Source organism: Muntiacus reevesi, chromosome 3, assembly GCF_963930625.1.
Source record: "Muntiacus reevesi chromosome 3, mMunRee1.1, whole genome shotgun sequence".
In the NCBI taxonomy this organism is placed as follows: Eukaryota; Metazoa; Chordata; class Mammalia; order Artiodactyla; family Cervidae; genus Muntiacus; species Muntiacus reevesi.
This window is the reverse complement of record NC_089251.1, coordinates 226,604,879-226,629,495: the sequence shown is the minus strand read 5'-3', so window position 1 is coordinate 226,629,495 and position 24,617 is coordinate 226,604,879. Positions and strand designations below refer to the sequence as shown.

The window sequence follows — 24,617 nt, the reverse complement described above, 5'->3', positions numbered from 1 at the left end:
TGTAATGTATAAAAATATCAAAGCAAGTAAAAAAAAAAAATCAAATCCCTATGTTGTACACCTGAAATAATATAATATTGTTAGTCAATTATCCTTAAATTTCTGAAAACTATGGGAAAAAAGACCAAAAAGCCTATGGATGTGAGGTAAAAAAATTTTTTTAAAGGGTGAAAAAAAATCATGAGTAAGGAAGTGGAAAAGTTTTAGATGTAGGCAGGAGAACATATGAACAGAAATGATACACTAGCCTTAAATAATCTTACCTAAATTAATTTCACTGAGTTTAGAGAAACAACACTCTTCTGTTTACAACTTCTTGTGTATGCTTTGTCATCTAGAATTAGACTTTTATTCCTGTGTCTAAGTCTGCATGAAATTGATTAAAAGGCTTATTAGCTTTCTATCGCTGCTCCCCTCAAATTATAACATACCCAGTGGCTTCAAACAATATGAATGTATTATCTTATAGTTCCGTAGTTCAGAAATCCAGTGGGGACTCATTGGGCTAAATCAGTGAGTCAGCAGAGATGCATTCTGTCCAGAAGCTCTAGGGAAGAATTCCTTTCTTTACCTTTTCCAGCTTCCAAAAGTCACCCACATTCCTTGGTTCATGGCCCCTTTCCTCCATCTTCAAGGCCATCAATGTTGCATCTTTCTGGCCTTGCTTCTCTTGTCACATATTTTCTCTGACTCTCTTTTCTTAAGCCTCCTTCATCTACTTTTAAGGGCACTTGTGATCATATTGGGCCCACTCGGACAATCCAGGATAGTATCCCATTTTAAGATCCTTAACTTAATCACTTGTGCAAAGTCCCTCTTGCCAAGTAAGGGGACATATTCATAGGTTTGGGAGATTAAGTTATAGGCATCTTAGGGGGAGCGTTGCTCTGCCTACCATAAATTTAATATCTCATTCTCAGACTACAACCTACTATCTCTCCAATGTGTCCCCTTTCATACTGATTCGACAGCCCTTTAAGCCCCTTTGAGACTTTTACTTCATTGATTCTACTGCTTATCTACTATTCCTTATTTCCTGTCTTCTCTTCACTCTTTTTTTTTTCTCTTCACTCTTTATGAATCTAAATTTCCTGAGTTATCATTGCAGTGCCTCCTGACCTACATCCTCTATTCCCTTACCCCTGTCTTATCACCCTCACTTGGCAAAAGCCCAACTGTGGTGATTCCTACTCTTTCACGAATCTGTCCTTGTCCTTATATAGCTGAACATGATCAGAGATCATGCCATGTGGGGTGGCCAAAATATATAAAAACAATTTTTTTAATTAAAAAAAGAAAGGTCCATATCACAAAGTTCATATGTGCCCTTCAGTTCAGTTCAGTCACTCAGTCATGTCCGACTCTTTGTGACCCCATGGAATTGCAGCATGCCAGGCTTCCCTATCCATCACCAACTCCCAGAGTTTACTCAAACTCATGTCCATTGAGTTGGTGATGCCATCGAACCATCTCATCCTCTGTTGTCCACTTCTCCTCCCGCCTTCAATCTTTCCCAGCATCAGGGTCTTTTTCAACAAGTCAACTCTTCGCATGAGGTGGCCAAAGTATTGGAGTTTCAACTTAAGCATCAATCCTTCCAATGAACACCCAGGACTGATCTCCTTTAGGATGGACTGGTTGGATCTCTTTGCAGTCCAAGGGACTCTCAAGAGTCTTCTCCAACACCACGGTTCAAAAGCATGAACTCTTCAGCACTCAGCTTTCTTTATCATCCAACTCTCACATCCATACATGACTACTGGAAAAACCATAGCTTTGACTAAACGGACCTTTGTTGGCAATGTAATAGTAATGTGCTGTCTAGGTTGGTCGTAGCTTTTCTTCCAAGGAACAAGCGTCTTTTAATTTCATGACTGCAGTCACCATCTGCAGTGATTTTGGAGACCCCCAAAATAAAGTCTGTCACTGTTTCCCTTGTTTCCCCATCTATTTGCCGTGAAGTGATGGTACCGGATGACATGATCTTAGTTTTCTGAATGTTGAGTTTTAAGCTAACTTTTTCATTCTCATCTTTCACTTTCATCAAGAGGCTCTTTAGTTCTTCTTCACTTTCTGCCGTAAGGGAGGTGTCATCTGCATAGCTGAGGTTATTGATGTTTCTCCCAGCAATCTTGATTCCAGCTTGTGCTTCATCCAGACCAGCGTTTTTCATGATGTACTCTGCATATAAGTTAAATAAGCAGAGTGACAATATACAGCCTTGACTTACTCCTTTCCCGATTTGGAACCAGTCTGTTGTTCCATGTCCAGTTATAACTATTGCTTCTTGACCTGCACACAGATTACTCAGGAGACAGGTAAGGTGGTCTGGTATTCCCATCACTTTCAGAATTTTCCAGTTTGTTGTGATTCACACAGTCGAAGGCTTTGGCGTAGTCAATAAAGCAGAAGTGGATGTTTTTCTGGAACTCTTATGCTTTTTTGATGATCTAGTGGATGTTGGCAATTTGATTTCTGGTTCCTTTGCCTTTTCTAAATCCAGCTTGAACATCTGGAAGTTCACGGTTCACAAACTGTTGAAGCCTGGCTTGGAGGATTTTGAGCATTACTTTGCTAGCATGTGAGATGAAATGTGCCCTTAATGTGCCCTTAAAACCTGCTATTTTCCTAGTCCATTCACTTTCTAGTTTCCCTAGAAGATACCTTCATCTACTGAGTGAGTATGGCCCACCTGCCATCCAGCCTACCACCCATCCCATTCAATGTCATAAAGTCCAGCTGATCTACCTAAAAAAAATTTTTTTTAATTAATCTCTGACTCAATAATTCCAACTCTAGGACCCTATCTTGAATAATTAGAGGGATGTCCAAATACATATTTGTTCAAGGATGTTTATTGAAACAATATTTATAAAAACAACCAATAACTCCCACAATAGAGACAGTTTTACAGAAAGTATGGGACAATCATACCATGGACATTTTACAGTTATTCAAAATCATGTTTTTGCAGAATACTCAGTGATAGGGGAAAATGTGCATCCCATAAAGTTCAAGGTTAAAAAAATTTAAGATTTCAAACTGTACATAGAGTAGGATTCAATAATTTGAAGTATGAATACATATAGATACATATATACATATACCACAAATTGAAAAATGACTAAAAAGTATGTATAAATTTAATGCTTGCTATTTTTATGCAAGGAGATTATGGGAGATTTTATTTTCTCATTCAAAGTTTTTCATATTTTCCAGTTTTCCTCAAATTATCAGGTATCACTTTCACATTTAGAAAAATAATAAATAAATGTTAATAATAATAATATAAAAGTGAGATCAAAAGTGTTCCAAAAGATAGAAACATAAATACGGAAAGTCTTTTTTTTTTTTTTGCTTTTATAAATGGCTAAATCTTCCAGCTAAAAAGTTTTTATTTCCAGTAGAAATAGTACTTGTAGTACTTGCATTCTTTCCTTGACTGGATTTGGATGGAGGATCCACTGCGGCGTATTTGATTTGGAAGCCTCCTGCAGTCACTGAAGCATCACTTAGGAACTTCAATGTCATGACATTTCCTGGGGAGGAGGAAGATGCAGAAGAACCAAGATGTTACTCTTCTTCATTTGGCTGACAGTTCAAAGACTCATCATTCTCATAAGGGGAATGTAAAAATTCATGAACAAGACTCCTAGAATTCAGAACTATATTTTCAAGTTGTTGAGTCTGTAGTATCATTGCCAGGTGGAGCAAGGACTTCCAGATTTTCCCTGTGGCTCTCTAATCTGTCCTACAGGAAATTTTGTTTATTCTGTTTTAAAAGGTTTTCTTTGTAGAAAGAACATCCATAATTACAGGAGAATAGCAGGCAGTTCAAACCAGAGAGATACAGACGGGTTATTTACTAAATGATGGCAACAAATCTTTGCATTTGTTAAGAAAAAAAGGAAAAAAATCACAAAGCTAGACCTCTCTTTTAAACAAAGCACTTAACTACATTTTACCGGCATTAAGGACCAACATGTACCAAAAATAAAAAAGAAAAACTTCATTATATGAAATATGTAGGTAGGAATATTTTTCTTTTTCATGTGGGAAAAGCCTTCTTAATCCAAATCACAAATCCAGATTTCTTTGCAAAACCCCCATACACACTGAATGCTGATGTTTGTTTTTGTCAAGCACAGCTTTAAGTGTCTTTCATCTTATTTTCCACAGCAACATGATGAGGTGCATACTATTAAAATAATCATTTTATAGATGAAATTGAGGCACAGAGAGCCTGAGTAGCTTGCCCAAGGCCACAGGGTTTTAAATGGCAGAACCAGGTTTGAACCTAGAGTTCATGCTCTGGTCTACTAAACTCTTTTCAAACTTGGGAGAGCTGCTTAAATGAAAAAAGAAATTTTTTCTTGTAGACTACTCAACTGGTTGAAATAAAAATTGGTACAGTAGGGCTTAGTGCTAATTTGCTGGCATCTATCCACATCTATTGCTTCCCACGTGGCACAGTGTCGCCTGCCAATGCAGGAGACACAAGAGTTGTGGGTTTGATCCCTGGGTCAGGAAGATTCCCTGAAGAAGGAAATGGCAACCCACTCCAGTATTCTTGTCTAGAAGATTCTAAGAACAGAGGAGCCTGGCGGGCTACAGTCCGGGGGTCACTAAGAGTCAGACTCAACTGAACATACACACACACACACGTCCCTAAGTGATCCCAAAATTTCACTTTTAGGAATTAACTCTTAAAAAAAAAATAGCACTAACAAGTAGAAGTATGAAAATATCTAGGGGCTTCCCTGGTGGTTCAGTGCCCAAGACTCTGCACTCCCAGTGCCGGGAGCCAGGGTTCAATCCCTTGTCAGGGAACTAGATCCTACATGCCACAACTAAGACCCAGCACAGACAGATAAATAGATATTTTTGGGGGGCTCCAAAATCACTGCAGATGGTGACTGTAGCCTTGAAATTAAAAGACGCTTACTCCTTGGAAGGAAAGTTAGACCAACCTAGACAGCGTATTAAAAATCAGAGATATAACTTTGCCAGCAAAGGTCCGTCTAGTCAAGGCTATGGTTTTTCCAGTGGTCATGTATGGATGTGAGAGTTGGACTGTGAAGAAAGCTGAGCACCGAAGAATGATGCTTTTGAACTGTGGTGTTGGAGAAGACTCTTGAGAGTCCCTTGGACTGCAAGGAGATCCAACCAGTCCGTCCTAAAGGAGATCAGTCCTGGGTGTTCATTAGAAGGACTGTTGCTGAAGCTGAAACTCCAATACTTTGGCCACCTCATGCAAAGAGTTGACTCATTGGAAAAGACCCTGATGCTGGGAAGGATTGGGGGCAGGAGGAGAAGGGTCGACAGAGGGTGAGATGGCTGGATGGCATCACCGATTCGATGGACATGAGTTTGGGTAAACTCTGGGAGTTGGTGATGGACAGGGAGGCCTGGTGTGCTGCGATTCATGGGGTCGCAAAGAGTCGGACACGACTGAGCGACTGAACTGAACTGAACTGAGTGAAATGTTGAATAGCAAAAGACAAGAAAAACAGAAACAACTGCCTTCAGGGTGTTAAATATTGGTGTATGACAAATTATGGCACCTATTAAGAGTCATTAAAGAGAACTAGAGTGATCTAAATATACAGGGCTTCCCAATTCTACTGTGACTTTGAAGTGGCTCCATAGTCTCCATGTACATAATGTTTGTTTGCCGTAGGAAGACGTCTGGAAGGATGGCCACCATGTCGTTGTCCAATGCCTTTCTTGGGTGGGGAGAGGAGAAGAGTGGGCACTTTCTTTCCTCATATACCTTTTATTAAAGTGGTACAGCTATGGGTAGTTTTTAGTTTATTTTCTGTTTTTGTTTTTTAATATAAATATCCTGGGTTGAGTAAGCACATATTTAAGAAGAAAACTAGATCAAAATGTTAACAGCATTATCTCGACTGAGAGGAGAGTACTTTAAACTTATTTTATACATTCTTTTTCTATTACTCTGTATCAGTGTGTATTCTTCTTGCTGTTTTGCGAAATCTTTGGCATTTTATCTAACTATGTTCTTTCTGTTGATTTGTTTCTCTTTGAATAATAAATTGTGTGGGTTTTTCTTTTTTTGGTTTCTTGCAGTTGTGCCAGAAAAACACTGATTTGGTGTTACATTTGGAGTCTGTTTTAGACAAAATAAGAAAAATGTCAAGTTTCAGGCTTCCTTTGGATTCTCCCTCTGTTTCACTTTTTTTTTTAAATAGAATTCTCATCCCCCTCCCAACTACCCTCCTACATCTCATAAAGTGTCTTCTTTTAGTTTTCTGTTAACACGAAATATGTTCTCAAGTAAAGAATAAGAGATAAATAAAAAGTTTAAAATATTACTCTTCCTAAGGAGATTGTAACATAGTAATGAATTAATAAACTTTAAGCATTAATCATTCCAGTATTGAACAAGAATTTCCATCTCTTGTAATGATTCATCAATGAAAACTGCATGCACTGCAAAGCTAGGGTGTGGGACTAATTTAGCTTGTAGTATCTCAGTTTAAGGACTGGTTGGAATTTGCAATTCAATGTAGCTTTAGTGTTTTTAGTTGCAGAAGTATTGTGATTTTTTTTTTTTTTTTTAATGTCTCGGAGGAAAAATAGAGCAAGCCAGAATGCCAATTACTGGTGTGAGTGATGAAAATAAAGAGAAAAATGAAGACATCGAAGAAAGTAAAAATTATTAGCCAGAAAGTAGCAGTTTGAGGCAATAACAGTGGTATTGCTCATTGCGATAAATCTATGCTTCTCCTGGAACATCTCTTGGTGCACATTTCAAGGAACAGTCTCATAAAATAATCAGCAAGAGGAAGAAGATTTGGAAAACACTGCTCACTATAGGTAGGCTTTTAAGATTAACTATGTGTAATTAGCATAGTAAAAGTTCTTTAACGTCTTCTAACAAAGAAACCTGTTTAACATTGTTTAACTCAATATTTCCCCAATTTACCTGACCTTAGAGCCCTTTTATCATGTAATATCTATTAAAAACACCTAAGAAAACTGTGATCTTCGTAAGACTTTCTTGGGATTGCTGTACTAATGTGAAAATGCAATAAATACAACTTAAAATTTTTTTCAGTGATGAAAGATATTTTTAACAACTTGACAAATTGCTTCAATCCTTTATCGTATCGATGAAAAGTTTGGGCCTTTTGTTACCACATTTTATAGGAATTATAAGATACAGCAGTATTTATGGATTTGCAGACTCAAGACTATCTCAGACTGCATTTCCTTCAAGTAACCAAAGACTACACACTTTTTAAAGTATAAATAGTTCTTTGCCTTTTACAAGCTAGCAAGCCATGTCTGTCTTCAGTTCTCAACTTTAAAAAGTTATGTAGTAATAACTATTAGATCCTTCACTTTCAGTGACACTGAGAAAGCAAATCATAGTTTTGTTCCTCGATTTAGAGCCATTACCTGTACTAATGATGTCTTCTGGAAGCTCATCTCCACAGTATCTGAAAGAGAATTTTTAAAAAGGAGAGGTCACATGAATGATTACAATATAACTCTTGCAAGTGACTAACTGATAATTGATGTACTTTGTATTTCCCCTAAGAGGTGCGTGTGTGCTCTCATGCCTGACTCTTTGCAACCCCATGGACTACAACATGCCAGGCTCCTCTGTCCATGGAAGTTTTCCAGGCAAGAATACTGGAGTGGGATGCCATTGCCTACTCCAGCTCCTCTAAGTAACGACTCACTTTTCTATTATTTACAACATTTTATTGTTTATTTATTTTTACTAGAATTTATAAGAGAGCCTGCATGAGTGCTAAGTTGCTTCAATGTGTCTGACTCTGTGTATGGACCGTAGCCTGCCAGGTTGTTCTATCCATGGGATTCTCCAGGCAAGAATACTGAAGTGGGTTGCCATGCATTCCTCCAAGGAATTTTCCTGACCCTGGGATTGAACCCAAGCCTCTTACATCTCCTGCACTGGCAGGTGGGTTCTTTACCACTAGAGCCACCTGGAAAGCCCTTGTAAGAGAGAAGAGAGGTTAAAATATTGTTTCAAATAGCCTTCTTGCAGTATTGAGACTCTTGGGAAAGAAACTGTGGCATTTCTACTCTGTGTGTCTACAAAACTTTTTGTGTGGTAGACAATTTGAATCTATTTGGAAAATTTTAAAAATGTGTTTCTGATTAATCTCATGACATTTTCTTCACAGTTAAAGAAGAATGGGGGACGGGGTATGACTGATTTAAAAAGGAAAAAATTACATTGGACCTTATAAGATGATGTGATTTTTATCTGAATCATGGCATGAAAGGAATTCCCTTGCACATAATTATATTAAAAAAAATGGTTTTTGTTAGTTTCTAAAGAAAAAGTAGTTTATTCCAGAGAAGGAGAAAGTCTATCATAGAGGTAAATCACACAATATAATCCAATAAATAACAAATTAGCCTGTAGATTAAAAAGTCATTTTATCTAGAACTGTAATTGATTTCTGAAACTAGATTTAGCATAAAAATATTTTCTTAAGTGCCAAGGTAGGAGGTCCGTTCTTTCAAAAAAGACTTTGTTCTTAATTCCTCAGATCCTACTTCTAGTCTTCTTCAAACTATTTTTTAAAACTATTTATATTTTTTTCCATAGTAGTAGTCTCAGCTAAAGAACAAAACAACAACAAAAAAACACTTTCCATCCAAAAACTGCTGTTCATTTATGCAAGAAATACCTTTGTTTTTCTTTCTATTTAAGTTACAGATTTCAAAGTCAATAAAAAGATATTGTCTATTATTTTAAATTATCCCCACTACTATTTTCTTTCATTAAATTACTATCATGTATAATAGAGAATTGATAACTGATAATCCATTGATGATAGATATTTTAAAATACACATTAAGTGGGGACCTGAATATATGAAACACCTACCTGTGCTCTCTTTAATTTATAATATTTCATACAGTGTTGCAAAATTTGTACTGTAAAATTTAAACTATATTAAAGATATTGGGTCGGAGAAGGCAATGGCAACCCACTCCAGTACTCTTGCCTGGAAAACCCCATGGACAGAGGAGCCTGGTAGGCTGCAGTCCATGGGGTCGCTAAGAGTTGGAAATGACTGAGTGACTTCTCTTTCACTTTTTACTTTCATGCATTGGAGAAGGAAATGGCAACCCACTCCAGTGTTCTTGCCTGGAGAATCCCAGGGACGGCAGAGCCTGGTGGGCTGCTGTCTATGGGGTCGCACAGAGTCAGACACGACTGAAGTGACTTAGCAGCAGCAAAGACATTGGGTGAGAACACGCACCAAAAATATTGTGTCCCAGCATCTTGAAAAACCAGGAGAGAAATACTGAGAAAAGGAGCATTTGTTTTTTTCATGACAAAGAAAGCTATTTTTAAGAAGATATCCATTGTATAATTAGCTAAACTGTATGAGAGAAGGGGCTCTAGTGTACTTATTTACCTCATATCATAATGCTTAGTACAATGCTTTGTCTGCAGAAGAAAGGCAACAATTACTGAATTTATAATTATTTTTAGTAGGTTGACAGAAATCAGAACACTTAAAAACCCCAACAAATTTCCCATCCTACATATCTTCCTTCTCCTGTTAGTCAAATCTTGAGGTCTACATAAATAGAATATTTAACTGTTACAATTTAACAAATCAAAAAATAGCTATCACTATTTTAATCATAAGTAGAGGTAGCAGCTGACTATGGCTTGTTAGGACTAACACTGCAAAGAAAAATCTTGGTTAGGAAAGGAAAGGATGTTGCAGGGGAATAGATAAACTGGAAAATCAATATTGTAGGGACAGTTGGGGAGAAATTAAAGAAGCATCATGCAAAATATCAGATGTCCATTAGTTTCCTGTATGGAGAAGCAACACATACCTTCCCACAAAGCCATGGACATCATCGTAACTGTCGTATACTTCAACATAGTCAGCCAAGCAAGCTGGGTCATCTTCAAGGTCAAAGTCCAAAAAACTCAGGTGAATGCGCTGACCATACTTGAGTCTAATGTGCCAGTAGCAGATTTGGTTATCATCATACTCATTTGGGAAGCCTGGAGATTTAAAAATTCTCTTTGGATCTGTAAACACACCACCACACTCCTTTGCTGAAATGAGAAAAGAAAAAAAAAAGCTTTAAAAAAGATGATTCCTACTTTAAAAAGATATTCATTTCTTAATGTCCATGTATTTAGTACTCCTTATGAAATAAAAATACAGACATGAATAAATATATAGCCTCCATAGTATATTGTGCATAATTATAGCTGAAGAATAACTGTATTTTTGTTAATAGTTGCTAAATTCTCGAAAATAAACATAGACCACTTGTGATTTTTTTAAAAAAGTAAAGTGGCAAAAAGAAATAAGTGTGTTCCTGTTTACATGTCTTGCTCTGTTCACATTTTAAGCATAGAGCACACATCTTAAGTGCATACTTAAATGTGTTTTGACAAATATTGATACATATACCTACCTGTATTACCAACATATACCTACTTCACCAACACATATCTACATCACCAACCATGACAGGGGTTTTGTCCTGTGGTGTAACCACTGTGTCTTCAGGGATTTGAATACTTAGAATAATGCATCCAATAAATTCTGTTTGGAAAATCCTTATAAAGACCACTAGGGAACTTGAAGGTCATTCTCATCCAGTTAAAAGGAAGAATTTATAATCATTCTACACTCCTTTTACTGGTTTAAATTAGCAACTTAATTCTAATACTATTTGAGGATTTGGTGGAAATATCTATGTTGATTTTTTCAAGTCATTTACCATTTCATAGATTTCTGTCATGTCCCATAACCTCTTATAAGAGCGAACAATCTCTGCCAGAACAGTAATTTTGCAGTATGACCTAGAAGGAAAGCTATAGAAGGGTCTCAGTTCATTTTAATTCCATATTAACTAAATGTCTAGTGTCTTAAAAAAAAAAAAGATAGAAACTGGAAATTAAAAAATAATCTGAGTGGTGGTGTGGAGGTCGTAACTCTGGTAGTATTCAAAGATATTTTTATTGTATAAATTAAAGGCTTTTTACAAGAATATTCTTCTTTAAAATAACTATGATAAAAAATTGTGCTAGAATCCTTAACACCATAGAGGTTAAGGAGCTTGTGTCCCCAGGGCAGAATAGGCTCTTAGAAAGGCTGGGGAGTGACAAGGAAGGTTAGCAACCTAGTCTGAGCTTGGTGATCAGTCTGTACCTCAGTGTCTTCATTGATAAAATAAATGTAGTCATGCCTCTTCTGTTACCTCCCGCACAGCACTATTCTGAGGATAAATATAGAGGGTAGCTAAACGGTATTATGCAAAGTGTAAGCTATTCATATTGTGTTATTAAATATTATAAAATATATAGTGTTTATGTGCATGTAAGGGGCTTCCCTGGTGGCTTAGATGGTAAAGAATCTGCCTGTAATGCAGGACACTGGGGTTGGATCCCTGGGTGTATAAGATTCCCCTGGAGAAGGGAATGGCCACCTACTCCAGTATTCTTGCCTGGAGAATTCCAGGGACAGAGGATCCTGGTGGGCTACAGTCCATGAGGTCTCAAAGAGTCAGACCTGACTGAGCGACTAACAAGTGCCCACTTTGGGAGTGATTTTCCCTGTCCCATAGCATCCTACATTTACATATATCTATATCTATATCTATATCTATATAATATATGTATCATATGTATATATATATATTACACATATATAATATCTATATAGAAATATTTATATGTGTGTATATATATATAGCCCCATGTCTTGTGGTTTGCATTATCTTACTTCCCCATCCAGAGATTGAACCCACACCCTTGGCAGTGAAAGTACAAAGTCCTAATCACTGGATCACTAGGAAATTCCCAGCCTCCTGTATCTTTGATGTATTTATCACTAGATTAGGGAAAAATCCAAATACTGAACTTCTTTGGTTGTATATTTAGCTATATCTATCAGCTCTATATTTCATGTTACGTATAACTGTTGCCTCATCTCTGGCTTATTTAGAAAATGACAGATTTATGAAGCAGACTTCTTAAATCTGACTTTATAAATTTGAGGACTGACTGCTAATTGGTTGAGAATTGTTTATGCTGGAGGGAGTCAGCATCATGCCACATGGTCAGAACTTGAATGAGCAAGGTTACTTCTGTACACTTCTGAATGACCCTGTTCTTCCTTGCTTCAAGCAGCTGTAACTTGGCGATACTGATTAATTAATAATCATTAATTTATTTTCCTGATACTGTTATGATTTTTTTCATTCCAGTCGTACATTTTTCTGTATGATTTTTCTGTACGATTCTGTACACATTTTCCTAGAGTGAAAAGTACTCAGCCTCTATGAGAAATAAATACAACTTACAAAAATTTGTAAGTTAAGTTGGCATTCTTATAAAAGACCAATGAAATGTACAGAATCCTAGGAGACTTGTTCTTACTCAATTCTCAGCTTACTTTTAGATTCAGTGACATGCTGATTATTTAGGATGTGGTTAACCTGAAGGGGACTGGGGGGCCGCCTGAACTAGCAATGGGAGAAGCACAGTTCCCTAAAAAACGATTGGAATGAAAAAAAATCATAACAGTAACAGGAAAATAGTGATTATTAATTAATCAGTATCTCCAAGTTAGAGTAAAAAGAGAAGTGCCTGTATAAATACATTTAAGGAAAGGGGGGAATTCCCTGGTGGCCTAGGGTTTGGATTCTGGGCTTTCACTGCCTTGGCCTGTGTTCAATCCCTGGTTGGGGAACTGAGATTTTGCAAGCACTGTAGCACAACCAAAAAAAAAAAAAGAAAGGAAGAGAGGAAGGGAGAGAGAAGAAAAGGAGGAATATAAATTATTAACAATGACTAAATATAGGACTGAATGTTGTTTGCGTGTTTGCGTGCTCAGTTGGATCCGACTCTTTGCGACCCCATGGACTGTAGCTAGCCAGGGTCCTCTGTCCATGGAATTTCCCAGGCAAGAATACTGGAGTGGGTTGCCATTTCCTACTCCATAAATGTAGTATAGTATAGGCTTAACGTATGTCAAAGTGGTTTGAAAGAGTCTATATGAATGCGCTGAAAGTATTCATATTTTGTCTCAAGTGGGAGTAGGTGATAGCACTAGACAAAATTCTCTTCTACCAGAATACATATTATTTTGAGATATAGGTTAGCTACAAACATGAGAAACTGCCCTCCAATGACTAATATTATTAAACGATAACAAATTCTATAAAGCTATGCTAGAACTTCACTGTAACTCTCCTACTGTGTTACAGACTTTCTCGTAAAGTAGATACAAATGGGATACCACCTGAGGATATTTATGATCATAAATATAGGAAATAATTTATGACATGTTGTAACAGTTTGTAATATTATCCTGGGGGAAATAAATCCCCAGTCTACCTTTTTCTCTAAGAGCATGGAGCAAGAATTACTCTTCATAGTAATTATGATGAGTTAATTTTCTCTTTAAAGTTTTCCTGACTACAATCAACCATGGAAAAAGAATATGAATAAAATATATACTATATAATAATAACTAGAATATCCAGTTTAAAAAAACACAGAGTGGGAGTTGCTTAGTTTGGAAATTTAAGAATTTATACACAAAAAGAAATTAGGAAAAACAATTTATTTATTCTGTCTCCTTTTTCTCATTCTATTAAAAGGATAACTTTGAACAGTTAACATTTTGCAGTATTATACTACTTCATAGTTTTAACTAATTCACTGTGATAAGTTTATAATCTGCTTTTTTTTTTTTTTTTTCCCTTTGTGCTCAGGAAGTTCCCTGGCACAGAAAACTAAATTTGAGATCTCACTTGCCTACTAATTATCAGCTGTCTGATCTGGAGAAAGTACTTAAGCTCTTGAACTTTCAGTTTCCTGAATTCTAAAATGAGTATAACAATAACTCCTTGCAGAGTTGTGAACATTAAGTGACAGTGTGGATGAAGGGACATAAGTCAGCGTTTGGCACAGCATAACCATTCTATGAATGGTAGTTGTTATTAATAATTACCATTACTGGGGACTTCCCTGGTGGTCCAGTACGTAAACATCTGGCTTGCAGTGCAGAGCCTGCAGGTTTGATCCCTGGCTGGTAAACCAAGATCCCACATGCCATGGGGAAGCTGAGCCCACATGCTGCAACTAAGACCTGATGCAGCCAAATGTATAGTTAAAAAATTTTTTTAAATTATCATTATTAAATTGATTTGTCTCTGGAAGAAGAAGACATTTCTTTTTCATAACATGTAACTGTTTTTGTATAGTATAAAATTACTGTTTTCCACAAACCATGTGGGTTGTAGCAGTATGCGTCCCATCTTTCACTTCTATTGAGACGGATTCCGTAATCGATAATACCAGTTTTTCCAAATCCACAGTTGGGCCCTGGCTTCACAATAGGGTATCCAACTCTGCCCTTGGCCATCCACCCAGCGGCACAGACATGAAATCCTGCAAGAAAATGGAAGGGTAATGGCTTAACTTGTATGTTCCCTCCGCTGAGCAACGGTCATCTTAACCAAGATGGCCCTTCCCAACAGGGACAGTGTCTTAACTGCCGAAATCCAGTTTACATATAAGGGGAAAAACGATTTTCTTAAAAAATAAAGTTTGAACACATAATAAAAGTTCTTATAACATCTGACTTTTACTAGAAAATGATATCTTGGCCAAAAAAAAAAAATGGACTAAGTAAAGAAATGATAATACCATGGATATGATAACAATCCAATTTCAGAGCTGGCTTCTTTTCACAAATGACCCTACTAGTGCCATGAGATAACTAAAATGAACACCAATACTGAAAACATTTTTTTCAAATGATAGTGTCTCTTTCAGGATCAATTAAGATATTGCTAATATTTTTAAAAATTTGAATAAAGATAAAAGCACTCAACATTTCAAACAAAGCCTCAGCCCTGTTTTCCTTGCTCAGCTTTGGAGGCTCTTTTAATATTTGCCAATGCCATCCAAGAACGATTTGATGACAAGTCCCTGGTGGCTAGTAATGGCTCTGGCTTTTGCATGCATCATTCCAGTTACTATGTCACACACAGCCCTGTGGGTATAGACTGAAGAGTCACCTGGGGAAGACTCTGGGCCATTTTTGAAAACACCTTTATTTTTGTCTTGGGTAATATATAATATTTGCATGAGCTTTGCCAGGTATGTTCCTATAAACAAAGGGATTTCTTTAATGGAGAAGATAATTCTGAATGGAGGTGGCCTTTGGGATTCTCCTGAAAATCCAGGAGAGACAGTAGCAGCCTCCTCGCCCTCTCCCAACCCCCAGCTTCTATTATAAAGAAGCAAACAGTATTTGTTAATTACTGGGTTTTCACCAGGTGTCCTGACATCAACTTCCCAGTATCTTCCATCTTTACAACTCTTTTCCTCATGGCTTTTGATCCTAAAGTACAGAATGCATTCTCCCATGCATTCTCAAGGAAAAACTCGAAAAAAAAATCACTAAATTCACTGTTTCTTCTACCAAGTGAATTTCTTTGTAAGATTCAACATAGCAACATCATTTAACAGCTGAGGAAACCCACAGAGATCAAGAAAAGATAAAATGGTATAATATTAAAAATGAATAGCAATGGCATTATAATTAATGAGGAAATTAAATGATATCGAGATGATATCTTCCTTTTCTTTTGACTTTAATTTATTTGCTCTGAATGGGAGGTGGCCCCAACTCAGTTGCTTGTTTTAGAAACTGTCCACCATCTAGCTGTAGGCAGAGACAATGGGAGAAGCCAGAGGAACTATTAGCAGAGGTGGAGAAGTAAGTCTTAATAAGAGGTTGTAGGAAAGGTGGAAAATATTTTTCCCAAGGGTGAAAAAGAAGAAATATTATGTTCAAAGAAGTTACCAATTTTTCTGGCTGCCTCTAACTGCTTGTAGGTGGCAAGATGGCCACCTTCATATTCACACACCGCCTTCGCTTCTGCGTAGGTGAGCTTGTATTTGCCGGACCGCGCTTCCCTGTGGTACACGCCTGCTGCTTGTTCTGTGAATTCACAAAATGTCGTAAATGCCCTGTTACCCATGCTTGTCGAACAAGGGAAATTTTGTGGCCTCATCTGGAAGATTACATCAGCTATTGTTCCTGCCAAAGGGTTCCCTGGGTCGGCTGCCTTGAATGGCTGAGTTTTCATTGTTAGAAAGCTTTGGGAAACATTTTGAATGAGGGGAATTTGGGGGGGACACGGAGAGAAACTTGAGACTAAGTTATGTTTCTGAACTGAGAGCCCAAAAGAAAGTTTTAATACAGCATTGTATTTCTGCACTATCCAAAGGTGATAAAGTTTTAACTTGTTTTTTGGTTTTGTTTTAACAACTTGGAAAGGTAAGCACTAGGAAAAGAAAAAGAGTCAGAGGCAAAAGAACCACTGAAAATTGGCTCATAATGAAGGAGAAAAATAAGCCAAAATATCCATTTGAGGGAAATGAGTAATGCAATATAATTGAGAATTTAGTAAACAAATCAAATACTGAGGAACAGTTTGAAAGAATCCAAAGGCACCAAATAGTACATTAAAGAAAAGAAAAATAGATATAACTACAGCTGAGAAAAAGTGGGACACACCTAACTACCAGTTCCTAAGTTCTTTACCTGGCTTGTCTTTTTTCAGTTCACATTTGTTCCCAGCACATTTTAGATGGTATTAAGTCATACGTGAGCTGTCTCCTAGTAGATCACTGTTTAAATTGATTGTTTTGAGTTTGGAGTGTATTTTGCCATAGAAACAATGTGAAAAGATTCCCAGGACAATAATCATAGCATAGCTCTAATAGTTCTGTGTAGACTATCAAGATTATTGTAAGTCTGTGTACCCCGACCTGTGTAATCAGCCACCATTAAGACCATTTCCAACAAGAATTTATATTTCTAGCCTTGCAGCAAGATATGAATCCAGCAGTACTAGAAATACTGTTCTTTACTCTCTACCCAAAGCTGAAGTTGACAATGCCAATTCAATAGGAGATGCTGCTTGGCATTTTCCCTGCTTTTCTAGACTCATGAGATCCTGCTCTTATACCTTATATGGGGTAAAAGCCTATCATGCATACACAGCATGTTAATCAGTCTGATACTTAGAGGTCAGAAAACACAAGGAGCATCAAAGTCATTTGCCCTTTTGAGAGTTACATACTTTCCAAGTGTCCTTCATAGGTAAAGCCCTATTAACTCAACTTTTACCAGCTTCCAGTGTAACTGTTTTAAGAATTTACTCTGAGGTACTTTGCTAGGTTCTGGGGAATCAAGCCCTGTTCTTAAGCAACTTGGGTGCTAATGGGCTAGGCAAGTACATCTATTTTGAAGTATAAGGATACTGAGGCTTTTAGTAGAGAAGAGAGACATGTAGTACTTAGTAATATATGTGATGGAGATGATTGTTACTTTTTAAAAATGTTAGAACTGTATTTGTTCTCTAAAAGATCTTTATTTGAAAAAAAAATTGATTATTTTGTCTGCCCAGTGTTTCTCAAACTAAAATTTCCTTTATATTTTACTCCCCAAATAAAAATCTGATGTATTAGAAACAAGACAGCAAGCTAAGTCCCACATTACCAAATGAAGTTGCTTAAGTATAGTTTCAGCTTACCCAGAAATGGAATCTTAAACCAGTCAGTCAGAAGACTCCTGATCATCACTAGTTAGATCATCTGCCTGATAGACCTCTACTCTCCCCTAAAGGAAAGTAACTTAGCCATCAAAAGCCTACTTTTTTGCTAATAAAACTTCCTTATGCCTGCTCCTTTCTGCCTATGAAAGTTTTGCATTTTGTACCACTCCTTGGAGCTCCTTCTGTTAAATTGGATGCTGCCAAATTCAAATGGATTTTTGCTCAGAAAACTCAAAAGTTTAAGTATGCCTCAGTTTTTCTTTTAACAGAGGTTTGGAGGGGAAAAAGATAAACAGAAAAATTAAAAAATAATTTTAAGTTTTCTTCCCAGTAGTTTTTCTGAAAACTTTGGTACCTCTTGAAACTTGTCTGTAATAAGAGAGTAACTTACATAGTAGCAATGTCTAGTCTATAATTTTTAATGGATTAAATGATATTAATATTCCACATTGCTCCTGAAAGAGATCCAAACTTCCCATTATCTTGCCTTATTAACAAGTTGAGAACTCTTGACATGTGTACTTGAATATTTTAAGCACAGATTTATTTTAAAGTATTTCTTAATTCAGAATTTATACTACTAAAATGGTCCTTTGAATAATGAGTCTTAATCTAAAGAGTTTCACCTTTCAGAAGAAGTAATTATTTTTCTAGTTGTCATTCATTAAAATTGAAAATCTGCTTAACCAATAATTTCCTTTTCCTTTTATTAATAGTTAAGCGGTAAACACAAGCAGGTTGGCTCTGATTTCTACTTCTGGTTCTGTCATAGACCAGTTGTGTGACCTTGTATTAATTACTGCCTGAACCTCAGTTTCTTCATCTATCAAATGGGAATAATGACAGTTATTTTTTGGAATATACAAACCATGAAACCTATAAGCATTGTTTCTGGATCCTAGTAGGAGCTCATGATAATGTTACTTTTCCCTTCTCCTTTTTCAGATTCAAAACAATGGTTAAAAGGAATTGCTTATTTGTACATTTTTAAATTTTCCATTTAAACTAGTTGAAGTCACTTGTCCTTATGTGTCTTAAAATTTACTATTTAAGAAATTAGAGTATACAAGAGTTAAAAACAAACCTTAGGGTTCCTTACTTCAGACTTCTCATTTTACCAACATGGAACTGAGACCAAGAATTTTAAGTGCCTTGTTCTTGATAGTTGCTAGCAGATTCCTGCCTTCTAATTCAACTCTCTTCCCCCTCTAAACAGCTTTCTAATACTACATTGATCTAACCAACTGTAAACAGTTTATGCCAGGCTGACTGGTCAATAATTTGTCCCACTTTGAAGCAATATGCAATCACTCCAGGCCTCAGATGTGCAGCATGCTATTAACAAATATTTGGGTTTACTTCCCTCTACCTCTGGGACAGAACTTCTATTGTCCAGGTTTCTATTTTGGTGATATACAACATCACTTAAAAAAAAACAAAACCAAAACTCCATTTTACTTCATCATTAGAGAATTTGACAGAATTTCAGTTTATCCATTTGGGTTCAACTCTTACTAGCTTTATGATCCTCTTTTTCATTTCTGACAAATAGGTGTGTGTTTCCCAAGTTCAATGGTGTGTAATGAAAATAAACAGAAGGACTTGCTCATTCCTCTAGTAAATTCCAGACCCCATCTTGGCCAAATGGATTGCACTGTTCAGCATGAAAGTAGTTCACTGGCTCAAGCTGAAAAAGAGGCGGTAAGACTGTGCATTGCAAATCAAGTGTTTTAATGAAATCCGCATGGCTGTAGTTATTACCAGAAAGAAATACGCTGAAAGGGAAGATATTCTACAACTCTGTGCTGTTTAGCAAGCATAAAATCAAGATCTAGGTTAATTTTGCTTTCTCTTTATTTCTCTGTTTTATAGAAGGATCTGTCCATTTTCTTCTTGAGCAATTCAAAAAAATTTCATCATCAGATACAACAGTGAACAGTAAAGCAATAATAATCTGTGTCATGAGAATTAAAACAGTGTTTAGAGTACTCTATGGAGCATTTGGGGTTTTATCTATTTAGTTTTTTTTTTTTGTTGTTCTATTGTTTATATTCTCAGTTAGGCCTGTGTCATTTCCTTACATTTAACAAAACAACAACAAAAGAAACTTTCCTTGTCTAACAGAAGAGGTAGGAAAGTATTTAAATGGCTAGCTTAAACAAAAGAAATCAAGTGATAAGAATGCGTTCAGAAATACAAGCTTTTTTCATTTTTTCTATATTACAAGATGGCTTTGTAAAACTAGTCGAAAGATGTTTGGAAAAACATGAGATATACTACAGGTCAGAGTACACAGAGCAGTGATTGTAAATTTTATATTCCAGTTTACCTGTTATAATTATCTTATGGTTACCTGTTATGAAATCTGACTGCAAATGCATTAAAATAAGAACAAAATAATGTATTAGTAGCTTCATTTTGTTAAAGACACTCTCCCCATTATACCACACCTGCTTTGAAAATTTTAAAGGACATATTCATATGGACTATAAATATTAACCTCTATTTTCTACTCAACAGTTCATTTTATAAAAAGCTATTCTAAAATTCTAGAAGGCAGGAACACTTAAAAAAAAATGGTATATACATTCCATCAGCTGTTTTTCCCAAACAATTTTCTTAGAAAACATCAGCCTTAAATAGAAGAGAAAAATTTACAGCTTTGATTTACTTCTGTATGAATTCAAAGAAGTGACTTTCCCAGCAAGAAGCTCATGAGTGAAGTTTCTTACCAAGCCATATGGAGTTATGAAAAATTCCATTCTTGAATCCCCATCCGTGAGCCTCTTCCCATAGAAAGACAAATAAGTAAATTAAGATGATCATATCTCAGTCGTAGAGAAGGAATGTCCTGTTAGGGGCTGCTCGGGGTAAATTCTCAGAGCAGAGGCTGAAATGTGTCTGAAACATCTGGTTTCCACATCTTTTAAATGTTTTTTTTTTTTTTTTTTTCAGCTGTGAGGTCAGCAAGCGCTCTCCAATGGCATTTTCTGCTGTAGAGTTACACAATTAACTCACTGTCTGAGGCAAATCCTCTGACTCATTTGCATTGGCAACTCAAACTAAGGATATAGGACGATCATCTACGTTTTAAAATTCACTTACTTGGAAAGGGGATCATTTATTCTGTCTGTCACGGACACTTTTCTATTAGGAAGTTCTTTATAACTTGGTGCAGATTCAGCAGTGATTTCAAAAAAACAGAAGAAAGACACTTCAGTAGGATTTTTAAGAGAAACCCTGAGTATCTCATTTGCAGTAAGTCAAATGTGGTATGGGGTTTGGGGTTAAACACTAATCTTGAACTTGACCCTGGTAGTGTTATTAATACTTTTAGTTTCCCCTAAACATTGTCAAGCTTGAATAGAAGGTTTGAAACAAAAAGTGTACATAGTTGGCCAATTCTGAACTGTCTCCAGTGTTGTAGGATTTCTTTACTTTCTTTTCTGTCTGCTTCTATCTTAGGGTGGGGTTTGTTGCAGTCCTTAGATTATTGTGGTCCAAGGTAGGTAAATACATCATGTTTCCAAAAAGTAGTTCAGTTTCAGATGCTTAGGACATTAAAGCAGTTTGGGGCTATCTTATTAGAACACAGAATTTTCCAGGCTACAAATCCTTGTTATTTGGGGAGGAAGGTCGGTTAGTAGATTGTCATAAAGTTAATTAAAATACGGTGCTAGCTTCCTCTCTCTAACTTTGAAGATTATCAAAATAATAGGTACAGTTATCATAGTGAAGTCACCATGCCTTAAAATACCCAAACTTTTCCTCTCCTTCTGTGCAGGGTCTTTGGGTAATCTGTTTGGTATTACCCCACACATCTGATGCTCCCTGGCCTTTCCTGTTGATTGACAGCCATTTGGGGAGGGGCAGCTTTGACATCTCTTTCTCACTGGTCATTCTTTGCTACTTATCCTCTCTACTCCAGCTACTAAACTGCTCCCATTTTGTTCCTATTATATTCATTTCTCTCGTGCTTTCTTAGTTCTTCCTTTGATATTTAATCTTTTGAAATGGTCAGCTTTCTGGACTTGCTCTGATCTAAAGTTAACTTGAATCTCTTAGGCATCTTTGCATTGTATATCAAAGGCTTGCCCTGATCTCATCTCCCCTGGAAAGAGCAGTTGTAGGAGGTAGGCTGAGGTTACAGAATTTACTAAACACTCACTGAGGTTGGATAAAGCTGTCAGGATTCAAAAACCTCTATTTTGGACCCAGAACAAATGAGAGATGAGATGATTATATACCAGCTCACCCATAGAATTTCGAGACCTTAAGTTTGGTGCCAAGAAGAATCTAGTCTAGACTAGGTAGGTGTGACTATGGAGAAGACAGGCATGGTCAACAGGAATAGGATGAAGAGATAGTTGGAAGGAACAAACCATGATGTTTCTCTGGAAAATGGAATTATATGACTATTTTAAGCCATGGCTTAGGAAGTAAATATAACTTTACTTGCACAAGGCAACAACTGAACCGTCACAGCTTTTCCCATTCTTTGCCTGGTCACATTCTCTGCCCATGTGCTTTCTGCATCTCTTGGAGGTACTCAGTCCCCTCTTGTCCTTATTTGTCAAAAATTATTACCAGGAAAGGGTTGAAAATTAACCTTTAACTAGGCCATATAATGAACAAGAGATACCCTTCTTTATTCATATACATTTTAACAAATCTCCAAGTATGACAAGGTGTAAATGTTCACCTTATTTTAGCATAAACATTTAAAGATTACTTTAATGGATTAACTCAATCAAGGGGGGAGGATTTCTTTCTCCCCCTCCCACGTCCCCCGTGCAATTCTCCCCATCTCTGCACAATGTTTGAAAACCCTACATTAAGCAAAGAGGAAACACTGCCTAATCTTGTGGGTTCTGGTTTTGAGGGGGTGTTCAGTTCTATTGTGGAAGAAAAAAGGAGAATGAGGGTTTTGTGTGGAAAAGATGCCGTGGGTGTGGGTGGGAATTCAGGGGGGAACCAGAGGGAGAAGGATAGAGGAGAGAAGTTTTGTTTGTGAATTTAGCTTAAAAGTTGCCCAAGAAAACAAACCTTCCCTGCCCACCCCTCCCCCCCAGTACACACTACGCATGATGTATTTGAGGATTTGAGAGAAGATACACTGATGACAGTTCCTTTCAAAGGCTAGAAGACTTTGCTAGTCCAGTGTTCAGCCTTTAGAGATAAACATCACCTTACCTCCCCTTCCATCTCTTGATTGTACTTGCCAGTCACTGAAAGCCCAGCAGGACCTTTTCTTTTTTTTTTTGGCAGAGGCAGCTCCCCTTTTAACTGCTTTCCCACAGTGTTTCAGTGCTCATAAGCCCAGTCCCTTCTAGACACCTAAAGACAAGGTGGGGAGATTGACATACTTGATTTGGGCTAACAGTGCACTGAACAAGCTTTAAGATTGCCTGAAGTGGCACAGTGGTATGGTGATGTCACTATTCCACAAACTTAAAAAAAAGAGACTCTAAAGATGGACAGAATTTCAAATGTCAGAGGAAGAGAGGAGACATTTAAAATCTTTTCGATGTGTTCAACCTCAGCTAACAGGGAAAAGCTATGGAGAAGTCTCAGGTGGATGTGGATCAAGTGGTAGAGAGAAGAGAGGAAAAAGAAACACATTCTAAGAAATCACATGTCTAATTATAATAATCTAAAAAGAATACATTTGAATAGCTAGACGTTGTGGGGAAACATAATTGTTTGGCATATAGTATTAAAACTAAAGCATAAATTATATAATTTGTTGATTATATCATGTATTTTGTAATTGTGGGAAGTGAAGGAAAGAGTAAGAGGAGAAGATAAGAGAAGAAAAGGGTGGAGCTCAGTGAATTACAAAATATGTCCATAGAGGACATAATTAAGAACATTGCCAGTAAGGCCATGAAATTATAGTACAGGAATTCTCCACCCACCCTAAGAGCTTCATATGGACCATGATGTGAATAAAGGCAATAAAAGAAATAAAACTCACTTCCCTAGTGTACAATTTAAAACAATTGGAGACAAATTCTAATGCATGGCATAGAGCAAGGTTTAAGAAACATGTGGCTTCTTAAACTCATTTATTCAATAAATACTTAATCTTCTGCAATGCTGGAATGCTGCAAACTTTAACAGTACCAGTGAATTGAATGGAGTCTATGTAGAACAATGGGAAATACATGGAAAAGTGAAACATTTAACTATTTTATATCAAAAAGCTTTTTAGAAACTGAATATGACACTGAACAGAACAATGTTTTTTTTAAGTTTATGGGAAAACAGATGTCAGAAAGAGATCTGAAACTGACATCCTGTAGGCATATGGTGTGACAGTAATTAGTAATACCTGCCAAGTATTTCTCGTTCTTCAACTTCCAGCAGTACTTTGGTAGTATGTACTCTGTGGTTTGGTGAGGTGATGTGACTATTCGTGGCTGGTGAGATGTGAGCAGAGACTTGATGTGTTATCTCAGAGATGATCATTTGATTGCTGATTCTCTAGAGCTGTCTTTCCCTCCGGCATGGAGGGGAATGTTTGAGATAGAGGCTGGTCTATCACGTGGATCCCTGACTGAGTCTGATGTTGTGTGTGTGTGTGTGTGTGTGTGTGTGTGTGTTCAGTTGCTAAGTCACATGTTGTGTTCAACTCTTTGTGAGCTCATGGACTGTAGCCCATCAGGCTTCTCTGTCCTTGGGATTTCCTGGCAGAGAATACTGGAGTGTGTTGTCATTTCCTTCTCCAGGGGATCTTCCCGACTCAGGATTGAACCTATATCCCCTGCTTTGGCAGGCAGGTTCTTTACCACTGAGCCACCAGGGAAGTCCCTGATGTTAAGTAGCATGAATGAAATAGAAAACTTTATTGCTTTATGTCATTGAGATTTGGGGGTTGTTCATTACTGTCAGCATAACTCAACCTGTCCTAGTTTTTAGGAAGCAGTGAGTATATGTGTTGTGCTGTGCTAAGTAAATTCAGTCGTGTCTGACTCTCTGTGACC

At 36.9% G+C, this 24,617-nt stretch overlaps 1 protein-coding gene across 1 annotated transcript; it reads right to left on the bottom strand.

Annotated features, from left to right (window-relative positions):
* Window positions 1-2,839: 2,839 nt before the first annotated feature.
* On the bottom strand, window positions 2,840-20,536 carry TNFAIP6 (TNF alpha induced protein 6). Its single transcript, XM_065931519.1, has 6 exons — window positions 20,364-20,536; window positions 15,873-16,010; window positions 14,288-14,449; window positions 9,865-10,093; window positions 7,426-7,466; window positions 2,840-3,539 (listed from the first exon to the last, which is right to left on the bottom strand). Exons 1-6 carry the CDS (start codon window positions 20,455-20,457, stop codon window positions 3,361-3,363), a joined length of 843 nt encoding a protein of 280 aa, XP_065787591.1. The 5' UTR covers window positions 20,458-20,536; the 3' UTR covers window positions 2,840-3,360.
* Between the last annotated feature and the right edge of the window lie 4,081 nt (window positions 20,537-24,617).

What these genes read in the sequence shown, in the direction of transcription:
- TNFAIP6 (XM_065931519.1), bottom strand. Translation starts at nt 20,457, where the DNA reads ATGATCATCTTAATTTACTTATTTGTCTTTCTATGGGAAGAGGCTCAC. An exon ending in ATACTGCTACAACCCACATG is followed by an intron (nt 10,094 to 14,287) that starts GTTTGTGGAAAA and finishes TTCTCATTTCAG; the next exon opens with CAAAGGAGTGTGGTGGTGTG. An exon ending in AGAAGACATCATTAGTACAG is followed by an intron (nt 3,540 to 7,425) that starts GTAATGGCTCTA and finishes CCTCCTCCCCAG; the next exon opens with GAAATGTCATGACATTGAAG.